The 24893-nt window shown below is 39.4% G+C and overlaps 1 protein-coding gene across 6 annotated transcripts in view; it reads left to right on the top strand.

The window, feature by feature from the left end:
• LOC121322455 (receptor tyrosine-protein kinase erbB-4-like) overlaps positions 1–24893 on the top strand; it is a 277382-nt gene that overhangs the window by 108204 nt on the left and 144285 nt on the right. For all 6 annotated transcript variants that reach the window (XM_041262471.1, XM_041262473.1, XM_041262470.1 and 3 more), the window contains exon 2: positions 10459–10610. In XM_041262471.1, coding sequence (XP_041118405.1) covers positions 10459–10610 — 152 coding nt within the window. The remainder of the gene's footprint in view (positions 1–10458; positions 10611–24893) is intronic.

Below are 24893 nucleotides of genomic sequence, written 5' to 3'. Positions count from 1 at the left end.
TTAACCTACCTGTGCTCCATTCTGTGGATGAGATGTTAAAAATCAGTGTCCTATTGTAAGTGACTCTGCATATAATGCACAGTTCACAGCCTACCTCTGTAAAGCGCTTTGTGATGGTGGACCACTATGAAAGGCACTATCTAAAAATAAAGATATTATTATTAATACATGATGGAGTGTTTTTGAAGTAATGGATGGATTTCTTCATTCCCCTATCTGAGTGCTCTGGTAGAGAGGACTAGCATTGACCTTAATTTTTCTGTTCCAAGGGTTCAAACACATTTGGGAGAGTTATCATTTGCACATCAACTCCCAAAGACATGGAACTGTTTCCATCATCTCATGAAGGAGGAATTTCATTGTCTTTCCTTCTCTGGTTTTAAAGACCGTATTTGGGAATTGCTTAGAACCTCCTGCTAATGTTCTCCTGCAGTCCACGTGAACAAATAGACAGGCCGTGTGTATTATAATCTTTGATCTCTGTGGGCTGATGATTATGTCTGAACCGCACATGTTTTTAATTCAGCAAATCACTTGTTCTGGCAGGGAACTCCCTTTTAAAATTGTAAACATCAAGCATATTTCGGGCGTCTTCATTTCCAGAACATGCTTCAGTGAAATGGCCCGTATCTCATTCGTCATTCAATACACAACACGTCCAATCATCAGCTAGAAAGGGCTTTATATCTTACCTCAATCCATTCACGCCTGCTGTACGTCAGTGCTTTTCAGCTTCGTCTAGCTATCCTGTCCCCCTGCCCATGGCTTCCCTATAGTCAGCCTCTCCACTTTCGGCAAACTCAGTTATGGGCAAGGGTACCTCGAAGGGTGAGGCCAAAGGCCAGAGACGTAATTAAATTATGTGTAGCGTAGTATTTGTTGTCTAAACTTTAATAACTGTTGTTCTTTCTATCGCATGAGTTATCCTAACTGAATTGTGTTGTTTGTACTTTGCGATTAAGCTTTTATTGTTTTCCAGGTCCCCCTTGTACAGGTCTTTTCATCAGGGGCTACCTGTATCTCACAGTGTTAGCTATTATATATCGTATAGACTGTGAACAGATGTGAGTACAGTGTATATTGTACAGTGTATTGGTCTGAGAGGCAGGCTGGCGGGTTTACCTGCTGGTCACTGCAGAAAGCTCAGCTGTGTGTGAGTGGCGCTGCCGCTGTGTTTGCATTTCCACTGTGCGCGTGTCCTTGAGCTTCCCGTCTGGTAGTAGTAAATGGGAGTGAAGGTCGATGAATCAATTTCACAAGAATGAGCCTGCTATGCACTGTGTTCTAATATTCACTGCAATGCCTTCTACATAACAGCAAGCCAATGGGAGGGGAAAGCCAATGATAATGTGGAAATCCTTAATGGGGGAATGAGAAGGAGAGAGAGAGGCTTCTTTTTTCCAGACCAACAAAGAGAATAAGGAATAATATTTATTACAAGAATAAGGAATAATATTATTGTAAATGTTATTGTTTATAAATCAACATATACTATTCCCTGGTGGATTCTAATTAAATACATGTGAGATATTTAATTACACAGCTATGATATTTATGACAGTTAAACCCTTAATCTACAATAATTTGTCACAGCATCTGTAAAGCAGTATACAAACAACAGCAGAGAAGCACCTTGTAAAATGAAGAATCAAAAGCTTGTGTTTTCTTTTCCAATACACAGTATACATGTATAATGACCCTTGCTAACAGTACAAAAAAGCCCTTAATGTTGCTAGCAATGCGTTGGTTTTGTACTAAAGGGCAACAGGAGGACTCAGGCAGCTCCAATGAGATAACCCAATGAGCACAGCGACTCCATTTTAACACTTGGAATTTATCAGTACAAATGGGCTACTGCTTTTGTTGTTTATCTATTGTATTGCTATTCCTGATAACACGGTGGTCTGATAATGGTTCTGCCAGTGTTTGTTTTTAAAGGGTAATACACTTGTATAATAACTGCTATCATAAAAGGGTTGCCAGACAATTTGGTGACAACAGGGGAGGTGATATGAATAAGAAAGGAGCAGTTTTGTCCTAAAATGTGTCAAGTTTTTACCACCGTAAAAGAATAAAAGGCAGATCTAGGTCTGGATGCAGTGTGTCAAAGTGCAGATGTTGTGTCTACCCCTGCAGTCCATGTGGTGCAGAACATGGAGAAAGCACAGGCTGGCAGACAGCTTTATGGACTGATGAATCTGAAAATGTTATTTCTGCTCTGAGGGCCATGCACACTAGTGCATTTATGACAGGGCAATGATACCTATAGTAGTTGTTTAATGTTTACCTTTGTACAGATAATTGGATAAAACAAGACATCCGTGTGTGTGCAGCATATACTAAACCGAGACATCGAGCTTCGGCCTCAAGCTTGCTGGTGTTTTACAAGAACTACAGTACTGAAAATACAGTTGCTAACCTAAATTACAATACAAAAATGCAATGCAACACAATGTTTGTTTTTTCATATAGGATTCCAAAGAACTTGACTTGCTTAAAGAATATAAGCTCTTTAAAATAATAAATAAAAAGTTCTTAAAAGTTTAAGGTTAGGGTTTAGGGCGAGGGTTGCTAAATGCTTTACATCTAGCTTTCCGCTTCTCTGAATGGCTGGGTTCAAACGTGGCTCGTTTCTTGTGAAATGAGACTGGTGGCCTTTCAACCCCTGCATCACACAACCACCACATCATTCCACACAGCTGTCAGTCTCAGCAATTCACAGGTATAACCCTCAAAGCACCTGCCCGCCGGTACCTCTCACGACTGCAGTCATGTGAACTTCATGAGCACTACATTTAAACAGAGCTGCATGACGGCTTGCTGAAAAGTAATATAAAGAAGCATTCATATTGTGAAGTATGTGTCTGTCCTGACATCAATGCCTGCGACCTGTGACATAACAGCTGGTGACATGGTGCTGAAGCTGAGGAATCATCTCAGCGAACGAGCAAAGTAATTCTATCTGAATAATACAAAAAAATAAAATAAAATAATCCATTCAATGAAACAATGGAAGCTAGACAGCTAGTGAATGGTATAATTGATTATGATTATTTGGATATGAGATTAAGATTCATTGCCTCATAAGATGGGACTCAGCACATTTTAAGCATGAAGGATTCAGTGCAACACTTTGACCAAGTGGGGCATTATTAATGTTGCTCTGTGAATGGGCCTCGCAGTTTAAATGTAGTGTAAAAATGATTCAAAATAATTTAAATTATGCCTGGCTAATGTTCTCATTGGAGTCAGCTTTGGGAACCTGCTCTAACCAGTTTATCTTAAAGAGGAGAAAAAAAAGAATACAGTTTTACAGACAAAGTGTTGGACTTTCATGCTGCAAGCTTAGATCCCATTTGTGATGAGATGAGTAGATTGCTGCTGTGTTAACCAGGCCTCGGGGCTTTTGCCTTTTCAGTACAGCAGGTCCTCCAGGATGTTATTTAGTTTTATTTTCATTTTCTCCTTTAACATTCCTACTGCAGTTACAACAAACAATCTGCTGTTAAAACATTCTGCAACTAGGTAACACGGTGTGCCGTACAAAAACAACACAAAAACTCAAAAACTAAGAACTTTTTTTTTTTTTAATTTTATTTTTTTGATTAACAAGGTCACAGTATTGAAAACGTACAGGTAGTCACGCCGTGCTAGCTAGTAGTTTGTTCCGCGCACTGGCTCTTGTCAGGCTGCAGTTACTGTCTTTGAATGTTACTCGGAATGAATGCTAATTGCAGAATGTTAGCGAAGGAATGCTTTTTTTCTCCTGCTCTTCCTTAAACGGAATGTGTTCTGTTATAAACCCTCAGAAAGATCGGTTCCTGTGTTTAAATGAACTAAAACCATATTCTTTCATGTTCAAGAAGCCAAATTGCATTTTTCTCATGTTGTATTTTGTCGTGAATCTGTGGCATGTGGATAAATGGAGCTTGATTTGAGCGTATCACATTTGTTTAAGCTATCTCTGCTTGAATAAACCTGGTTTTGAAGAGGTTACGCACAGTGAGATAGGATTGCAAAGCCTTGTATTTTTAATATTTGATGTGAAGCAGGACAGGAGTATCATTTAAACATTTAAACAGCCACTGCATGAGTAAAATGAAGCGATAAATAAATAAATAAAATAGGCGATTTTGTTATTGAAATTCTTAATCATATTCGTATTAATCGTCTCCTTCAAGCTACTTTTTCTAGCTACTTTTTGCAGATAAGACGCCCAGTTATTTTTTACACTGCTGACATGGTCCTGTGTTAACATTATATGATTCATAAAGTTGTTTTGGAATGCACCTTCCTTTAAGACTTTAGTATGAGATTATACAATCTTGTATCTGGAAGCCCCAAGCATATTAAACCATCCAATAGACACCCAGTGGGTATTTATTAATTTCATAGAAGCCTTTTGTGTTCAGTGTTACACTATACAATCTTTGGATTGAATAAGAATAAATCAGCAGAAACCGAGGTCCCATTAGCTTCATTTAAATTCAACACTCCTGTTTCAATAAGAATTCTAGTGTAATTACTACACTCAGCCACCAGGAGTGCCATGTGGTTGCGCTGCATAATTTATTATATATTCAGATTTTTTTTAACCAGCTCTTATTAAATTAATTTAGTTATGGTTTTATTTATTTATTCATATTGATGCATGCAGAATGTATATTACTAGGAAGTTAATATTTTAAGAACTCCCATACAAACCCACTTACTGCAGTAAACTACAGTTTAATTCAGCATTTTGGCCACATGTTTTTAGCGCAGTACAATATAGGTACTATGAGTACCACTAGTCCAATCATGTAAAACTGCAGTATTAACTGGCCCTATCAATAAGTTACTTCCTAGTCCTGTGCACGTTCATATCTGATGCACTGTTTCAGATCAAGACAGACCCAAGTGCTTTTACAGTATATACTGAGAATGGGAGTGCCCCAGGGAACAGTGTTAAGTGGGTGGAGCATGCCTGTGCTTTGAAGCTCATGCATCTTGTCTGTTGCAGAAAGCCTAATAAAAATCACTGAACCACCTTTAAGTAAACCATGCCCTCAGCCTGTACTGCTGCACTACAGGGGTGCAGTGCAGGGAGATCCGACAGAGTTCTAAAGAGGTTGAAGTGGGGCTCCCATTAATATGGTTTAACTGGAGACAAGGAAACACTTTCCACAGACAGCCAAAAAGAACCCACTTTATCATGCTCTGTGATGATTTACAGGCAGGCTGGGGCGATGGCGATGCTTGTAAATATTTCAACACTCATTCCAACGCTCATCTGAATGTATAATTGTTCTTGTGTGTACAGATAGATAAATGTGACCTCTTGGTTCACAGTTAGTAGCTGAACCTTGCTTATTTTTGCTTAATGATGACTCCTTGGTTAATCTTTCTTTGACACAGTGTAGAACTCTACTTGCTGGCCTTTCAGCTGCTACAAAGTCAATTATGCAGCTTTGGATAATGCCGGATAGAACGGTGGACGGCTCCTGGCTCTGCATGTTCAGGATGAACAGGGGGAGTCCAGCGAGGATAGAGGTGTGGAGTTCAATCTCTGCTGACCTGCACACTCTGTGGAGGGGGAAATGCCCTGACCTGTTTAGAGGAGTTGTGGCTGTATTAATAGTGTGCATGGCCTGAATAAGTGGGTTCAACTGTGTGTGTGTGTGCGTGTGTGTGTGAGTGTCTTTGAGTGTGAGTGTGTGTGTGTCTTTGTGTGTGTGTGAGTGTCTTTGAGTGTGAGTGTGTGTGTGTGTGTGTGTGTGTGTGTGTGTGTGTGTGTGTGTGTGTGTGTGTGTGTGTGTGTGTGTGTGTGTGTGTGTGTGTGTGTGTGTGTGTGTGTGTGTGTGTGTGTGTGTGTGTGTGTGTGTGTGTTTGTGTCTTTGTGTGTGTGTGTGTGTGTGTGTGTACCTGTCTTGCTGTATACTGTATGTGGTGACAGATCGCCAAAATGAAGTTGGCTTGATTTATTTCATAACAATATCAATTGGTTTCTTATGAAAATTTACCACAGTGAATTTGCACAGCAATATTGAATATTTTCAATTATTTTCCCAAGGTTATACCATGGTCCATCATGTTTTTTTTTTTTTTTTAAATGCTTTAAAATACATCTCAGGTCTTTACAATGCTGTACCACATGTTAGCAATGCTTTATTATACTTTGCCATGTTTTTACTATGGCAAACCTTTATAAAGGTTCCTTTGACAGAAGAGCTGCTGCAATGAGACAGAGAGAGAGAGAGAGAGAGAGAGAGAGAGAGAGAGAGAGAGAGAGAGAGAGAGAGAGAGAGAGAGAGAGAGAGGGCTAGCAGTGTTGTAAGTTAATGCCATTCCTTTTTAGTATCTTTCCAGTTTCTGATTCAGTTTCCTGTGAAGAACTGGGTTTCTTTTAAAACACTTCCTTTGACTTATAAAATTGAACCTTCAAGGTCAAATGATGCTGGTCTGAGTGTAGTTGTCCCACACAGTCTGCTTTCAGTAAGTGCCTTTAGCTCTGCTATAGCATTGTGTACCATGGCTGTGCAGCTGCCGTCCTGATTCTATATGTTACACATAGAGATTAAATACATCGCTTCACATCTGACAAACTATTTCCAACGCATAATCTTTTTCTGCGTCTGTATATTATTATATGATATGTACTGTACCATTCATGTTTTTTTTAGTTTTATTTACTTGTTGCCTTTTTTCAAGGGCAGCAACTTCTGTTTGTAAGCAGGCAGCCTGCTAAGATATTTAGACCCTCTTTAGCTCGAGGCTTGTGCAGGACGGCAGGTCTCCGTGTCAGAGCTGAGGGGACAGCTTGTTCGTGGCCGCCTGGAGGGCTAGCTTCATTTTGCAGACCGTGACTCCGCCTATAACTACTAATTGAATCTGCTGCTCATTAAGGGGCAAGATGTTGTCGATTTGATTGGGACATGCATTCTCTCTCTCTCTCTCTCTCTCTCTCTCTCTCTCTCTCTCTCTCTCTCTCTCTCTCTCTCTCTCTCTCTCTCTCTCTCGCTCTCTCTCTCTGTCTCCTTCTATTTCTGCAGAAGGCAAAAGGGTCGGTAAAACAGAGGGTGGTAAACCAAAAATGAATATTAATGTACAGAGCCATCTTAGCATAATATGGCGACATATGGGGAGCGCGTTCCGTATGGAGCACAGTGAATAAACAGGGAGGGGAGGGTTGTCACGAGTGAGGACAGGCAGAGCTCCTGTGTCTTATTGAACAATGGTGCGCTGCACCAGACTCTATTAATTTATGTAACATATTTACCATTTATCTTAAGCGTATTCTATGGTGACATAAGAATAAGGCAGAGTTAAAAAAAAGCACCTAATACTAAATGCAAAAAGGAAAATGGAACAGCAGAAGCAAATTTGTCATGATTGAAGAGACCTAAGAAGCCTTTAGCCCTCCAACTGTTACATATTAGTTAAAACAAATCAATCAATCACATTCTGCACCGGACAGCAGAGGCACTCCAGTGGTTTTTTATATATCCAGTTTGTAATGATCAGTGCTTTTAGTTTTCAGTTACACTAACTGTAGCATTGAACAGATAGGAGGGTATCAATAGTATTGGACACACTGCTTCAACTGTATGCAGAAATGCAGTAACACACTTGAGTCAGGTAGAGGCCCTTTAAGAACCAGGGTGGTAGTCCTAGAATCTTGTTGTAATCTGCATTGCCTCAAACTGCTTCAGTTGTTATCTCATAAAAGCAGCGCAAAACTAACCCAGTGCCCTTAAAATCACTGTGCACACTGGACACGCCTTCAGAGTCCTTTATTAAGATTGCTGGCCACTCATAGAAAGAGATGCAGAACTGGAAATGTGCAGATGACTTGTAAACTATCAACCAAATTAATCAATTATCTGAAGAATTCATCCAACTACCTAACCATGTAATGAATCAATATCCCAATCAATATACCTTTCAAACATGTATAGTAATACATTCTAAAAGCGAAAGTCTTTTTTTTCTTCTATCCTCTTTGATTTGCTAATGTTCTAATACTGTGATAACGTTTCTAAAATGTGCAATGCCCTCTGTGTGGAGATGCTTTGACCTGAGCGCCGGAGCAGCTCTTCGGTTCCAGTTGCCAGACTCTCTTTGACCGTTGATGAATGTAATAAAGGGTACATCCGCACAGGGTCTATTTAGATTAAAGAGCCTGCTCCATTTCATCGTCCCATTTTCTTTTGTACAATACCAGTCCACATGATGGCACTTACAATCATACAGAACCATTGCTAACTTACTCTTTAAAGCTAAAATGTGATGTTGCATTAATGCTGATAGTTTTGATATGAACTTATAAACTTAGAAACATAAAACTTGTTTGGTGCATTTGAGAAACCAGCAATGTTTGCAGTTGTGCCTATACTTGTGTTGCACAGTACCACACAACTGTTGCATTGTGTTTCATTGACAATGAATGTGTCTTTCATTGTAGCTTCATCTTGTTGCTCTTTTTATTGCACAAGTACAGAGTTAGCTCTATTCCCATTCTTTTAAACCCAATGTAATGTAGCTACATTGTGTAAATAACACTTCCCATTATTTCTGTTGAGCAGCTTCTTTTAATATATGAATGGTATTGTACAGAATGGAAAATATGTTCACATACAATAAGGAATTTTAAACCACAATGTGCTGAGAATTACATAAAGAGAATGGAAAGAAAATAGATATTTTTGCTTTCATGATGTTATCAAACTACTTGCTTCCCAGGGTCTCATTGGCACAACTTACAGTGTGCTTTCTCATCTTACAGCACTCTCCATTGTGCAATATTGCTATCAAGACATAATATTCATGTTGTATTAAGTGCCATCTTGAAAGTTTACCACTCCAGTCATTGATGAATGTTTTAATTTGAAATGTGTTTTAAATAAATTGCAGTGGGCCTCAGGTATTTGTTTTCGAAGTGCTCCTGTTCATTTTGTGTCTTAAAAGGAGATGGTTCTTCCCCAACTCCCACTAATATTCATCAGAGGTGGCAAAATAAAAATTGTAGCTCACAGGGCTGTGTTCTCCACAACTCTTCCATAATCCTACCAAATGGCCCCCAGGGGATTAATAAATGCGTATTACCGTGCGTTGCACTTTCTAAAACCCTGAGCTCCTAATGTCTGCTAACAGTTATTGAGGAATGGGACATCTATCCTTGATCACACTCGGCACTTTTTAAATGTGTTTGCATGCTCACTGCTTCTTGTAATTTAATAATGGATTAGAGGAATTGTTTGTACATGCTCTAATTTGTCTTTGCATCCTCTGATGCCTCTTGAGTTTTTACACAGGGACGAAAAGAAAAAAGCTAGGGCAGAAAAGAAAATCCAGGAAAGCAGCAGTTAGTTAAAGCTTGTGTCTTATCTTCTAATCAGAGGTGAAGAAGTGCTGTATTTTTGTTCATATGAAGCTCTCCCTGTGTTAAACAAGCATGCTTTTACTCCAGTCCTTAGTTAACGTCAGGCCATGCCAGCTGAAGTAGCAGATGGCGAGCGACTTTGTAGGGGAGGTGTTTGATGAGTGGAAATGGTTTGTTTTAATTACTTGTCAAGTCTGGTGCGGGAGCCAGAGCTAAAGGGCTTGTCTGTTCTCTTGCCTGGGGCTCGATCAGGACTTGATGCTACCAGAGCTGGTGTAGATGAAGAGGGGAGGCTGGAGATGCAAGTGGATCTACAGATCATGTGCAGAGCTTTACTGATTGAAGAGGCAAATGACAGTCACTTTCCGTAACAGGTTGTTAATTCATTGCCATGACTTCAGTGAAAGTTACTGGATTGTCGAAGGCAGGAAGGGAAATCCTTACATTCCCCTATAACCCAGGTACAGCGCACATTGCTGGCCATAGTGTCCTGTAAATTTGCATTAACACCCTGGTGCAAGGGTTTTGGAAGAAGTCAACTCATTCATTGGAAACTCGTCAGTCCACGGAAGTTGTGCACTGTATCTGAATTAGAAAACAGAATCAATTGCTGGAGGTTTTTTTATGTATTTTTTAATCTTGGAAGGACTGGGGTGTCAAATGTATTATTATTATTATTATTATTATTATTATTATTATTATTATTATTATCATAATAATAATAATAATTATAATGCACCTGCTACGAAACATTGTTTGCAATCAAATGACAATCCTGCACTGGTCCTTACTTGTTATTAGTATAACTGTAACATCAAGATCTGAATAACACTGTAAAAGGCAGTTTTTCTGAAGTTTGTTTGACTAAACTTAGTATTATAGTACAGGGATGGAAATAAGATTCCTGTTGCATAGCAGTTTGATCCATTCCTTGTTCTACTATGAGTTTAATAAGACACCCCTGAGATTGTTGCCTATACACTGTGGCTAATCAAGCTCAATAGGAGTCTTCTTTCTAACCCTTTAGTAAAGTCAAAAGCGCCATAGCTAGTTCAGAAAGGTGCTGAGCGACTGATCCCTGTGTGTTTTCTTTGCAGTATGTGCCGGGACGGAGAATAAGCTGAGCACTCTCTCAGACCTGGAGCAGCAGTATCGCACCCTGCGCAAGTACTACGAGAACTGTGAGGTCGTCATGGGCAACCTGGAGATCACCAGCATTGACCGCAACCGAGACCTCACCTTCCTCCGGGTAGGGCACACACCCTTGTCTCCTCACCGGCTGTCCATACAGTACACCATTTCAATGCTGTTTTAGCAGTGACCTGCCATGCATGAGGGCTGGGGATTACTCTGAGATAACACCGTGTAACAATTTTTTTTTTTGTTCCTGGGTAGTAAGTGTTATTTCCTAATTGCTTATGCCTCAAAAGCATAGAAAATGGCTATTGTTCCCCACAAACTTTGCTTTTGTGACCAGGACAGTGATATTTCAAAATATCACTATTTCCAATGGGAAAACGGGCAAATGTGTGTCTTTTCGTTCACATAAAGTCAGAAAAAAAATGTATACTAAAGTAATACAAAAATGGCTACAAAAGATTTAGAAGTGAGTAGTTTTTCGAGATTTACGATTATACTTTATTTACAAAGTTTGTGGGGAATAATAGCCATTTTCTATACTTTTGAGGCATAATCAATTAGGAAATAACACTTACTACCCAGGAACAAAAATTGTGTTACATAGTGTAATGTCATTTTATCAGATGTTCCTGTGCCTTGTAATACATCTCTAGCCAGCTCTCATGCACGCAGGGTGCTGGAATAGGTCTGGGTGCATGGCTGCCTTGCTTGTTTATGCTGTACAGTGACAGCCAGCACAGATTACATTGTTAATGGCAGGAGGAAAAGAAAAATAAGTCCTTTTCGGGTGTGGGTCTGTGACTGCTAGAGGCTGATAAGGAAATGTTAAAGAAAGAGAAATAACGGGAGGGAACGGCTGTTAATACTGACACTGTGAATGTGGCAGTTACAGCTGCTTCTGAGTATATTATAGGAGAGAATGATAGTGTCAGAATACATTGTATCTGACTCTCCCTCTCTCTGTCTTTCTCTCCCAATCCCTCTCTCCCTCTCCGTCTCGCTTTCTCGCTCTCCCCTCCTTTTCCCTCTCTTTCTCTCCCCCTCTCTCTCAGTTAAACAGTGTGCTGACTGACAACCACAATGTCAGGGCTTTTTGTAGATTTATACTTTGTTTCAATTTAAACAAACTAGCTGCAAATGATTTTAAGAAGAAAACATACAAAACCAACTGTGCATGCAGTGAGTTTTGTAGAGAAACAATTTCAACACAAAAATATAAAACACACCTCTTTAATAAAATAATTTCTTTCTGTCTTGCTTTCTTTTCTTCTTTCTTTCAAAAGCTAAGATTGATTGAAGCTCTCTGTACTGTACCACCACTGCTTTAATAGAAAATCACATAAATGACTGAGAAATGAAATCTTGCAGGTGATTGATAAATTCAGCAACCTATAAAATAGATTTCTGTGAAGAAAAAAATGGTGCTATCTATATATACACCTAGTCACTGTGGATTTATTCTATGCACTTTCTATGAAATCCCATCATACATTTTTCTACTGTGTTTGTTTTAAAATAAATATGACTCCTCACGCTCCCAGCCATCTAAAAGTGTAAGCTGTAACATGCTCTCACTATCCTATCACCAGGCTTTGCTATACAGCACCATGATTAAACCAATTTCACATTGGAGTAAAAAGTGTTGATTAAAAAGGATGCCTGTGATCTTTTCCCGTTGCAGGGGGTTGAGCCACATTAGATCATTTTTTTGTTTGTTTGTGTTTCTTTCTAATAACCCTGAAAGGAGATTTCTGTACAGTTCCTATGCAGACAGGCCGTGTAGATTTTAATTCTTTTTTCCTGCTGTATCAAAGCAAGAGGTTCAGATAAAAGTGGCTAAAATATTATAAATCATTCAAAAACGATTGACAGTTCTGCAGTGGAATAGCTCACACTTGACACTTGTTAAGTACGGTTGACTTCCTTCTTTGAGCTGCATTCACAACTGCAGTGATCGCAATGCCTCTGAGAATAATTGAAAGCCTAGTGTTATCATTGATTTAATTGTTATGTGATCAGGGTTAACGTTACTTCAAGTGAAAACAGTTTAACATTCTCATGCATCAATGTGAACTCTTCTCACGGTTTACCTTGCCAAATCCACACAGAAATTGATAGAGCAGTAATACCCTGCTGGGCCAGTGTTTATTCCATTGATTTAACATCCTTTAGTGGTTTTTTACCTTGCTGTTCTTTTGCCTGGTAAAACAAGTACCCTTTAATTGGGTGAAGAAATAAAGGAAGCAAGGAAAGGTTAGGGTTAATCTAGGGTACACCCTGTCTGATTGTGCTCTTAGGCCCATCACTGACTCATGCACAAGATATTACTCCTAATCATAGCAACTCATTTTCCAACTGCAGCTCCTGTTTGCACTTCTTCCATTTAACGAGCTGATATGCTGTTAATTACTGAGGTAGCGTTTGCAAACCGCAACTGTAAACATTTCTATTAGGCATCACATCATTAGCTCAACAATTAGGCATCTTGAGGATTGAGAAGGAGTAAATGTGACACTGTCTTTTTTTTGCGGTTGCTGTTTGTTTGTGTTTCATTGCGTGCTACACATTATTTCTTTTTCAATGATACCAAGCTGTTATTTCATATTCCAGCTCAATAGCAACTGCTTACTATAGCCGTCCTGTTTTTCTGATAGTTCAATTCACTCTGTAATCTACAAACAAAAACTTCATATTTTACACTGTACACTATGATAAATATATTTTTCTCATTGACTAATAATAATAATAATAATAATAATAATAATATGTAATCTTAAAAGGGTTCTGTGTTATGACCCATAGATGATTTTTGAAAAAAAAAAGATACATTCATATCTGATATAACATGCAATCAGGTCCGGATTAACCTATATGTAAATTGTACTATAGCATAGGGCGCCCAGCAGAATTGGGACCAGCGCAAGGATGACATTTTGGGACATTTTACAAAAACTGCATGTGGGCGGCCAGGCCCACACAACCAGGAAGAGAGGCGCACAGAAACTTGCTTTCGGTTCATTTTTATTTTATGACGGCTAGGCATTCCTTTCTTGATTACAGCACACCTGGTCTGAGTCTCTCACGCAAGCAGCTTCCTGCTAATGTACAATATCAAATGCCCACACCCTCTACCTCCTGGGAAAGATCCGTCCCTAGTCCTATGTCAGAGGCGTCAGTCTGTGCAGGATAAAGTGTATGAATCAGGCTCAGTTTACGCATTCATTTATTTCAGTTTTAGGGCTAATTTAAAAACTTGTCTTGTCTCAAATTTTGCACAGTATGACTTTACATTTCAGAAACTTTCCTTTTTAATTAGGTGTTTTGCATTTTAGAAAAAAGGCAGGTCAAGGTAAATGTGTATAATGGGGGGGGGGGGGGGGGGGCTGCCCTTTTGCAGCCGGCAAGAAGGGTTTAAGTCCATGGCGTTTGTTTCTCTCCCTTTATATACTGCGAGGAAGTCATGAAATTAGCCCAATACCGTGATTTTTTTCAGTCTTCTTAAGAAACAAAAATACATTATATCATAATGTGGCAGGCTGGCGAGTGGATAGAGGCCCAGAGACAGACTGCAGTTCAAAAAAAATAACAATTTTATTATAAATAAACACAAAAATAAAGTGCACAAGGGCAAAATAAAGGGATTTAAACACAAATAAAGCAATACAAAAAAACAAAACAACGATTTCCAGGCTGGGCAATGCCTTCACTGGATTCACGATTCACAAATCACAAAAACCACAAACACCAACCTGCTTCCTCAGCTCTCTCCTCCCAAATGAGAAGCAGAGGACTCCTTTTATGTTAGGTGGCTGGGCGCTGATTGATCGTTAATTAACCTAATCAACTAATCAACCCCAGCCACCTGAACATAATAAACCCAGGCAGGTAGGGGAAATTAACCCCATCCCTGCCAATTTAAAAAGGGCAGAGCTTTGCTCTGCCACACATAATTATTTGTATTTTATACAAAAAAAAAAAAAATAGACTGTACAGTTCTGTGTTTGCCTTTGTGTAACACTCACCATGCAAATGTGCAGTGATTATGTCATGTGACTACAGTATATGCAATCTAGGCGGGAAATTTAAATAGCAAGAAAATGGATGTCTCAAAATGTCTCTGCAGCAGATCGTGTAAAGCAGTACCCAACAGTTTTACACAGCGATGGAGGGAAGCTGTTCACTAGTCCAGCAACGTTACTGTAGATCATTACCCAGAATCGGCTGTTGAGAGGCATTTAGATTCAAATATTCACCGAAAGAGAAAGGCTGAATCCAGAGCAGTACTGCGACTGCTTTACTTGCCAAGAAACAAAACATGGTGACTTCCATGTTCCAAAAGTCCACTGAAAACCGTGAAGCACAAAACATATTATAGTTTGACCTGACAGAGGCATTTGTTTGCCCAAATATCCCTCTTGAAAAATTGGACAACCTAAAGTTATGTAAATTCTTCAGATTGAGTGTAACAAATGGTGGAGCGATTCCTTCATCAGCCCAGCTGAGACGTGAATATTTATCTAAAGTTGCCGTGTATCACAAACAGGAGATTATGGAATTGCTAAAACAGTCTGGTTGCTTGTCAGTGGTCACTAACAAATTGAGTGATGCCCAACATCAGTATGGGTTACACATTGTATTTGTTTTGCAAGGTCTGAAAATGGTGAACATGACGTAGAACTGAAACATAGGAACATACTAAAGTCACGACAGGACAAAAAAGGAAAGGAATAATAATGACCTCAATTTCTCTGTTAAAAATGCAACCAAAATTAAAATAGAAAAAAAATCGAGCTGTTAAAATTGTATATGTGTGGCAGCTGAAAAACCCTCAGGCCAATTCCGAGGGTACAGTTAAAATCCTGTTTCAAAGCAGGTCCACGCGGCCCAGTCACACTGCTGTGTACATAATAGAATAAAAGAAATCATTGAAAGTAGCCGTGCTGGTGATTAGGCATCATCACAGTGCTGGGTAACAGGAGAATGCTGAGAAATCAATGCCTGCGTGACCTCTCTAGCAACTCAGGCTCCATGCAGAGACTGAAGGAACTGGAAAAGCAGCTTGGAGTCTTTACTGTGGTTTTATTTTATTAATATTAAAGAAAAGAAAAAACAGTATTAACGCATTGATGGAAAGCCATAACATCCCAGTGCAGAGTTACAGAAACTTTAATTTCTGACCCTAATCCTAACCCTAACCCTAACCCTAACTCTAACTCTGACTCTGACTCTAACTGGGCATGCTTTTCTTGCTTCACAAAGACAGCTGCAATGTTTAGTGCTCAATGACAGTATGATAGAATGGTTTTGGTCAATTTTGACTTATTAATAGGCCATTTGGGATGACAGGTGACTGATGTGAGCTTTTTCATTTTGAACTATAATATATACAACCAAACAAGAAATAATAATTTCCTGGAATTCCCTTGTGCCAGGAGATTTCAACAAAGTGGACGCCACACCTCAGTTTAAATCTTCCCGAAGGACCGGACCTTCAGAGCAGTCGCACCTGGCTTCTTATCATCATTGTGTTCAGATGAGGAGTTTCCAGAAGCAAGTCTGAAATAAAGACTTTCACTAGTACCTGATTCAGGATGTCTGTGATGTATTGCCTTACCAGAGAGTGACATCTAATAACATTTAGAAAATATATTAATAAGCCTTTTCTATACATGTTTATAGTCTGCATGCAACAATTATGAATTGTATTTATTTTCTTCTTTAATGCAGACTCAAATAAAATTAAGTTAAATTCAGTAAAATAAACGTGTTTGCTTTCACAGTGTATGTGCTTCAGATTGTTAAACATTATGTCTAGCACTACAAAATCCAGTGAAACGGAAATCAAGTAACACTGGATGGAGTACGCATTGGAATACATCTCAGCTGTCCTGCCCTGTTAGGAACTGCCTCTATAGTTCTCTCCACACCATCAACACAATCGCAGTCTCTAATAAGCTAGCTGCTGCAGTCTAGTCTGGCTCGTGGTGTCCAGAGATTGATGTTCCTCGTCCTTAAAGAAAACACTTCGTCAGGAAGATAACATATGAGACTGGACGATGAACAAATTTGACAGTCAATAAAGAGAGCGTTACCATAATGTCAGCGCTCTGCCCTCACCAGGGTTAGTCTGCCTGGGATTCTCTCTCTGAACGGGCGATGGAGGGGGCGGTGAGCTGTCAGACGCTGACAGTGAAGTTCTTCTGCAAGCCAGCGCTCTTCTTCAAAGGGCTATCTCTCCCTGTCAATCTCGGCCGATGCACTAGGAACAAGTAAAAGGGAATAAAAAAAGGACTGGACTTGACAGTCTTGTTAGTCTAGTTATATAAAGTCTTTTTTTTCTTCTTCATTGCGCTGAATCTTTGTATCTCTCAAAGCCCTGGTGATGAGGTTTGCCTCAGTGGTTGCAGTTGCAGTTTTGAGGTCAAACCTATTGAAACTTGACCCTAATTCTCTTTGAGTTATTTAAAGCCCATGTTTTTGTTTTTTTGATAATTCTTTTTTTTTTTTTTTCTTTTTTTTTTTTTAAGAACTCAACAGCAGCCTAGAAGCAGTTTCACGAACATGAATAACTTCTTAACTTATATATATATATATATATATATATATATATATATATATATATAATATATATATATATATATATATATATAATATAAAATAATGAATTTTGTGACTTGCAAGTTTTGTAAACACTGATGCAATCATTCACTGAAAATCTCCTCTGCTTGACTCATATAGTCTGTTATTAATGGCCCTCCCTTTCCTGTTTATGAACACATTGATATTCACCAACTCTCTCAGCAATGAAGCAGTGAGAGCAATCCGTTCTGTTGATGTGTATTGGATCATTCTACTTGTAATGCATTTAAGGACAGGATTTGAAGCTGCCCGTGCAATAACATATTATCTTGATCTATTGTATCTTCAGTAATTGGCTAAAATTTGGCCTTAAGACTAAACTTTCATGGCTCAAGGTATCAAACTCCTGTTAATTTCAAAATGTGTCATACTGCTGCATCTTGTAACATGCGAACACATGCTTGCTGCCTCTTGGGCACCAGGATAGACACTTGAGTGCAGGAGCTGAAGGTAATCTCTATGTATTTATGTAGTAGTAACTTAGTAAATGCATGTGTACTTACACATAATTACTATTATGCATAGTTACAATGTACTTAATGTGTACATTTTTGCATTTTTTAAAATCTAAACCTAACCCTAAACCACCAAAACCTAAACCTATTTCTGGTAAAACTGTACAACTTTATATCATGCAAAAGATTTACACATTAAGTATATTGTTACAATGCATAATAACATTGTAATTATGTGTAAGTACACATGTATTTATTAAGTAATTACTATGTAAATACACAGTAATTAGTAAAGCATTACATAAATTAAAAAAATAAAGCAAAGATTCACCACCCTAAGCTCTAGGTTCAGAGTCAGCAAGCCACCTCTGGTGGTAATCACCCCCAGGAAAGGTTACGCTGGATTCCCCTGGCCAGGGGTTTGTCAATAGCTCAAACACTCCATTAATTAGACAGTCAGATGTGTCAAATAGATGCATTGCTCAACGTCATTATTCAGCTGGGACGTGGGGTAGTGTCCTAACATGAGCTAATGATATTACAAGCCTTAATGGACTCTTCATTAAAAATCTTTAGCTGGCATTCGATCAATCACACTGCCTAGACAGAACCTCCACCACACTGTTTGAGCTAGAGGGCTCTTAGAGGCTGTTTCCTTTCAACTGTAGGAAATTTGCAATGATAAGGGGTTCAAAGTTATATTCTCTCTCTCTCTCTCTCTCTCTCTCTCTCTCTCTCTCTCTCTCTCTCTCTCTCTCTCTCTCTCTCTCTCTCTCTCTCTCTCTCCTCCCTCTCTCTCCCTCTCTGTCCTGGTGTCTAAAATGTATATTGCTGACCTAAAACATAAATGAAACCATTCTCTATCTGAATGAAACCCCTCTTCTCCTTTCACCCTCTCTATCTCTCCCATGTTTTTTCTCAAACCCTAAGTATTCTGCTGACCCTGAAAAAAGAAAAAAAATGAAAACGGCCCTTTTCTTCCCTCTGTGCAGCCAGTGCACTTGATTTATTTAAGTGGTCCTCACCAAACCACACTGTTTCTAATCTTTAATAGCCATTTCCCTGTGGATGCTTGCAGATCCCTGGCCTTTGTGTTGATGAGACCGGAATCTCTGGCCTTGATTGATGAGCTGAATAGAAAGTGATTAGATTTTAACAGGCCCACAATCCTGGGAACAATAGTCGCAGTGAAAAGGGCCATACCTCTGCCCATGCTGCACAAATCAGCTATTGTAGCTCCGGCCTGTAGCAAGAAAGACTGAGCATTATTGTAGATGAGGAGAATCATTCTATTATGCATCCGTTCTTTACTGTATGTGCTTCCCAAGATGGTCATGACCAGTTATACAAGCCCACTTGAAAATCAACATGTCACCAGCAACCAGTATGTTAAGTCTTGAATACCAGATATATCCTTTTTTCACTTGGGACCAAATAAATCAAGGGTTTCCTGGGGAGACAAGACAAAAACACAGCTGCAGTAGCCATTCCTTCAATGCTAGAGCCAGATTACCAAAGAACTACTTTATATAAAAGTAATTTCTCCTGAGTGAGCAGCATCCACTGTGCCGCTGTGCCACTGAGCCCCCAGGCTCACATATAGCCCCTTGTGTCTTCTGCAAGCCCAGGCTGCCCCTGCGCAGCAGAGTGTTGCCCTGGTAGGAATACTGATCTGTTGTTCCACTCCTTTTGTCCTAAGAACAGCTCAGACCACCCATCCTTGTAATTAGCTCACTTGTGAAGGTGACTCTGACAGCTTCACACTATGCTGCAGGAATGTGTGCGCTGTAATTGAACCCTCAGAGCGCCGCTCTGCAGTAAGAACTATTGTGTGCGTATGAATATGTGGCTGCGGTGGATACAATGGGGCAGATCCAAAGACATCAATGACATTTTTATAAGAGACCAGCACCCTGCTGCTGCAGCAGAGACGAGAGGAGGGAATGAGAGGGGTTTCAGGGTTATCAGCCAAAAACCAGATGATGCAGTGAAAAAGTGTAAGCCCTGCACAATAAGTGTACTTGAACTATATTTCCATTGCTTTTACGCTAAGAATGATTGTGTCGTGTATGAATACTAGTCATGTCGCTCATGAAAGTGTATTGCTGTAGAAAATATGACAACTGGGTAAAGAATAGACACGCCAAGCACAGAAAAACAAAAAATATTTCACTCTGTTCTGTATCAGGCATTCACCATTCACTGCAGAAATAAACTTTCATAAGGGACATATCTACAGTAGCATTCATGCATGCCACAATCATTCTTACTGTAAATGCAATACTGTAGCTTTTTGAGAAAATTTGGTGATTACATTTAAATTCTGCGCACGTGCAAGTGCGATATTACAATATTCAATCTGTGGCAACTCTGTCACAAGATGTTTTGTTAAAATTCTAAAGATGAGTGGTCCCTACCCACTCGTAACCACAATGAAATCAGCCAACAGTGAACAAAAAAAGACGAATATAAGCAGCAATACTGAAGTAAGTATGCAGGTTGTTACAGTATTTACACTGGCTGTGAAAGTTCTGCTTTGGTTGTTTGTCTACAGTAATCTCTCAAGTGCACACTCCCATTTTTTGTACCACTGGAATCCATTGCTATAGTTTCTCATTCTTTCCCATTCTTCCACAGTGCTTTGCTACACCTACACCTGGCTATGCTTTTACTGCTTTGGCATAGCGCATTATATTTCATTGGGGTTATCTAAATGGGTGGATCCTGTTTCATGACCCCCATACCAGTTTTTACATGATGGTAAAAGCAGGTGGCCGCTTACTTCAGGTGACTGTAAAGGTGATGCACAGTGCATTTTGAGCTAGTCTGTACTCTCCAGTAAATCCTTATCAGGAGGACTGCTAGTTTATCTTAAGTATGGGTTACTGCTCATCATTTATGATTGGCTAAGGAGACTTGCACTTTACTGAATGAGGTCCAATCAGATTGGGAGGTCTGGCTCCTCCACAGATAGAAATGCAAAACAAGTGCCAGCCTGTCTTTTTTTTTGTTTGTTTGATTTGCTTATCTCTGTTTTCCTTTTCTTTCTCCTAACCCTCTATTCTGTATCCATGTTGAATATGAGTCATGTTTGATTTATTAGGAACATATGGCTATGCTGTATTTTTCCGAAATGAAACCACTGCAAAACAAAATAATAAAACAAACAGTCCCTTTTTGTCATGATTGAGCAAGGCATCACAAGAATAATTCATAATAAATAGCCTATCTTTACATTTTTTTTATGCACTTAAGAATCTCTGTATGACAGAGCAAGGTGCAGCCACTGCAGTCAATAGCCAGTAACAGTGCTGTAGAGCCCAGAGGTGAAGCCTTAACTCCTAGTCATTGGGAGATTTGAATTCATCTTGTTTTGTTTTCCGGACTGGGAAGGTTAGAGATGCCTCTCTCTCTATGTATTAGCTCCGGGTCCTTGAGAGCACAGTGTTGGTCTCTCAACTGCCTGACTGTAATTGTGATTAGTGGGCCCCTTCGCTCTTATTTGACCTTGTTATTGTCGTCCAGGGTAGTTTTGATCTTAAATAGCAAGCCATTTTTTTTATTCTTGGAGCTTGCTTTATTCCACTGTTGTGTGCTGGAGTAAACAAGTAAAATCTATCTATCTATCTATCTATCTATCTATCTATCTATCTATCTATCTATCTGTCTGTCTGTCTGTCTGTCTGTCTGTTTACAGAATGCATCTGATTATGGATAAAGCTGCTTTTGCTGAACAGTAAATTTCAGAGCAGCCTTTAGCTTCGTATCTGTAGCTCTCTGTGTCCTGTCTGTAAAGACGCTATGTTATCTGTGGGTCTGAATTTACATTGAATTTAGCTGTCAGTACCAGCCGCGATGTGCTGCTGTTGTTTTTCTCTGTCTTTTGCGGTTTTTCCTTAATACACCAACTAGCCACTGTTTGAATAAGACCTCATTAGGATTACATAGCCATTTAGCTAAGTGACATTCGCGTAATTGTATCATCCATCAATTGCTTTGCAATAACACACTCGGAAGGACTAAATGTTGATTAGCCCTCGGGCGATTTCACTTGTAGCAGAAAATAATGACTGCCGGAGTGGGCCTGGCACAAACCTCTTGCTTGGGAGAATGAAATGATCCGGTGAACCTCCGAGAATATAAATTAAAGCAAATCCCACTTATTTTACAAACTCAATAACGAGCTTTACCATCGAGATGCAAGCTCTCCAGGTCACCTGAATGCTACTGAAAGCAGAAAAATTTATTTTTAATTTTTTTACAAGACATTTGAAAAATCACAACCAAACTGTTTCACCCTTACACTCCCATAAAGAAAACCCTATTGTCTGAACTTCACCTACAGAACATCATGATCCAGGCACAGATTTGTATTCTGTAGATCTCAGTTGTCTCCCAATTCCCAGAAAAACATTCCCTGAAACATTCCCCGTTTTCTCGTAATAGAACTTTAATAAGCAGTGTAATAGAGAAATAGGTGTAGAGTCATAAATCAACCACAAGATTATTAATAGGGATATCCAGAAGCTGCAACTCTCCCAGGGGCTTGGGAACCAATATTAAAATAATTCTTAATAAACGAGAGATCCACAGATGGGCGCTACTGGCTGTCAAAGGAGGCAGCGCTCATGAGAGCCGTGAAGATGAGCTTTTCTTTATTCATTGGCCAGTTAGCCAAAAGTTATTAAACAAATATATTACTGCCCCCCTGTTTCCTGCCATTTTGTGAAAAGAAAGCATTGTTGAAATATATATATATATATATATATATATATATATATATATATATATATATATATATATATATATATATATATATATATATATATACACAGCTCTGAAAAAATTGAGACCACTGCAAAATTATCAGTTTCTCTGGTTTTACTATTTATAGGTATGTGTTTGGGTAAAATGAACATCTTTGTTTTATTCTATAAACTACTGACAACATTTCTCCCAAATTCCAAATAAAAATATTGTCCTTTAGAGCATTTATTTGCAGAAAATGACAACTGGTCAAAATAACAAAAAAGATGCAGTGTTGTCAGACCTCGAATAATGCAAAGAAAATAAGTTCATATTCATTTTTAAACAACACAATACTAATGTTTTAACTTAGGAAGAGTTCAGAAATCAATATTTGGTGGAATAACCCTGATTTTCAATCACAGCTGTCATGCGTCTTGGCATGCTCTCCACCAGTCTTTCACATTGATGTTGGGTGACTTTATGCCACTCCTGGTGCAAAAATTCAAGCAGCTTGGCTTTGTTTGATGGCTTGTGACCATCCATCTTCCTCTTGATCACATTCCAGAGGTTTTCAATGGGGTTCAGATCTGGAGATTGGGCTCGCCATGACAGGGTCTTGATCTGGTGGTCCTCCATCCACACCTTGATTGACCTGGCTGTGTGGCGTGGAGCATTGTCCTGCTGGAAAAACCAATCCTTAGAGTTGGGGAACACTGTCAGAGCAGAAGGAAGCAAGTTTTCTTCCAGGACAACCTTGTACTTGGCTTGATTCATGCGTCCTTCACAAAGACAAATCTGCCCGATTCCAGCTTTGCTGAAGCACCCCCAGATCATCACGATCCTCCACCACATTTCACAGTGGGTGCGAGAGACTGTGGCTTGTAGGCCTCTCCAGGTCTCCGTCTAACCATTAGACGACCAGGTGTTGGGCAAAGCTGAAAATTGGACTCATCAGAGAAGATGACCTTACTCCAGTCCTCTACGGTCAACCCTTATGGTCTTTTGCAAACCTCAGCCTGGCTCTTCTTTGCTTCTCATTGATGAAGGGCTTTTTTCTAGCTTTGCACGACTTCAGCCCTGCCCCTAGGAGCCTGTTTCGGACCGTCCTTGCCGTGCACTTCACCCCAGCTGCCATTTGCCATTCTTTTTGTAGGTCACTTGATGTCATCCTACGGTTGCTGAGTGACATTCGAATGAGTTGGCGGTCATCCCGGTCAGTGGAGAGTCGTTTTCGCCCTCTGCCGGTCTGTAGCTTTGTTGTCCCCAATGTGTGCTGCTTGACCTTGTTCTTATGAACCGCCGTCTTTGAAATTTTAAGGATGGAAGCAACCCGACGCTCACTGTATCCCTCTGCCAGTAAAGCCAGAATTGAACCCTTCTTTTCCTAACTCAAAACTTTCCTTTTCAACTCTTTGGGCATGGTCAATAGTTATTTTTTGATTCCAATTACTTTTGAGGTACTACTAGCACTGTTTTGCCATCCAGCTGGTCCTATTGCAAGAGGATAGTGATGACCACAGGAGTGGTTTTTATACTTTTCCTCGTTAAATAAGATTTGGTTCAGGTGATCCCCTAATCAGTACCTCATTCAGTAGAATGAGGTGTGCCTGTGTTGGAATTCAACAGACACTGGAATGGAATGGCTGCCATACATGTAGAGATGCTGATTTAAGAAAAATTTGCAGTGGTCTCTTAATTTTTTCCAGAGCTGTATATATATATATATATATATATATATATATATATATATATATATATATATATATATATATATATATTAGATGAATAGTATATATATATCACATATGTTACGCAGGTAGTACTGTGCAAAAGTTTTAGGCAGGTATGAAAAAATGCTGTAAAGTAAGAATGCTTTCAAAAATAGACATGTTAATAGTTTATATTTATCAATTAACAAAATGCAAAGTGAGTGAACGGAAGAAAAATCTACATCAAATCAATATTTGGTGTGACCACCCTTTGCCTTCAAAACAGCATCAATTCTTCTAGGTACACTAGCACACAGTTTTTGAAGGAACTCGGCAGGTAGGTTGGCCCAAACATCTTGGAGAACTAACCACAGTTCTTCTGTGGATTTAGGCAGCCTCAGTTGCTTCTCTCTCTTCATGTAATCCCAGACAGACTCGATGATGTTGAGATCAGGGCTCTGTGGAGGCTTCCAGGACTCCTTGTTCTTCTTTACACTGGTGATAGTTCTTAATGACTTTCGCTGTATGTTTGGGGTTGTTGTCATGTGCAGTATAAATTTGGGGCCAATCAGATGCCTCCCTGATGGTATTGTATGATGGATAAGTATCTGCCTGTATTTCTCAGCATTGAGGAGACCATTAATTCTGACCAAATCCCCAACTCCATTTACAGAAATGCAGCCCCAAACTTGCAAGGAACCTCCACCATGCTTCACTGTTGCTTGCAGACACTCATTTGTGTACTGCTGTCCAGCCTTTCGGTGAACAAACTGCCTTCTGCTACGGCCAAATATTTCAAATTTTGACTCATCAGTCCAGAGCACCTGCTGCCATTTTTCT

Source organism: Polyodon spathula, chromosome 10 (genome assembly GCF_017654505.1).
Source record: "Polyodon spathula isolate WHYD16114869_AA chromosome 10, ASM1765450v1, whole genome shotgun sequence".
In the NCBI taxonomy this organism is placed as follows: domain Eukaryota; kingdom Metazoa; phylum Chordata; class Actinopteri; order Acipenseriformes; family Polyodontidae; genus Polyodon; species Polyodon spathula.
The sequence above is the reverse complement of the archived record's forward strand: the minus strand, read 5'-3'. Positions and strand labels throughout refer to the sequence as shown.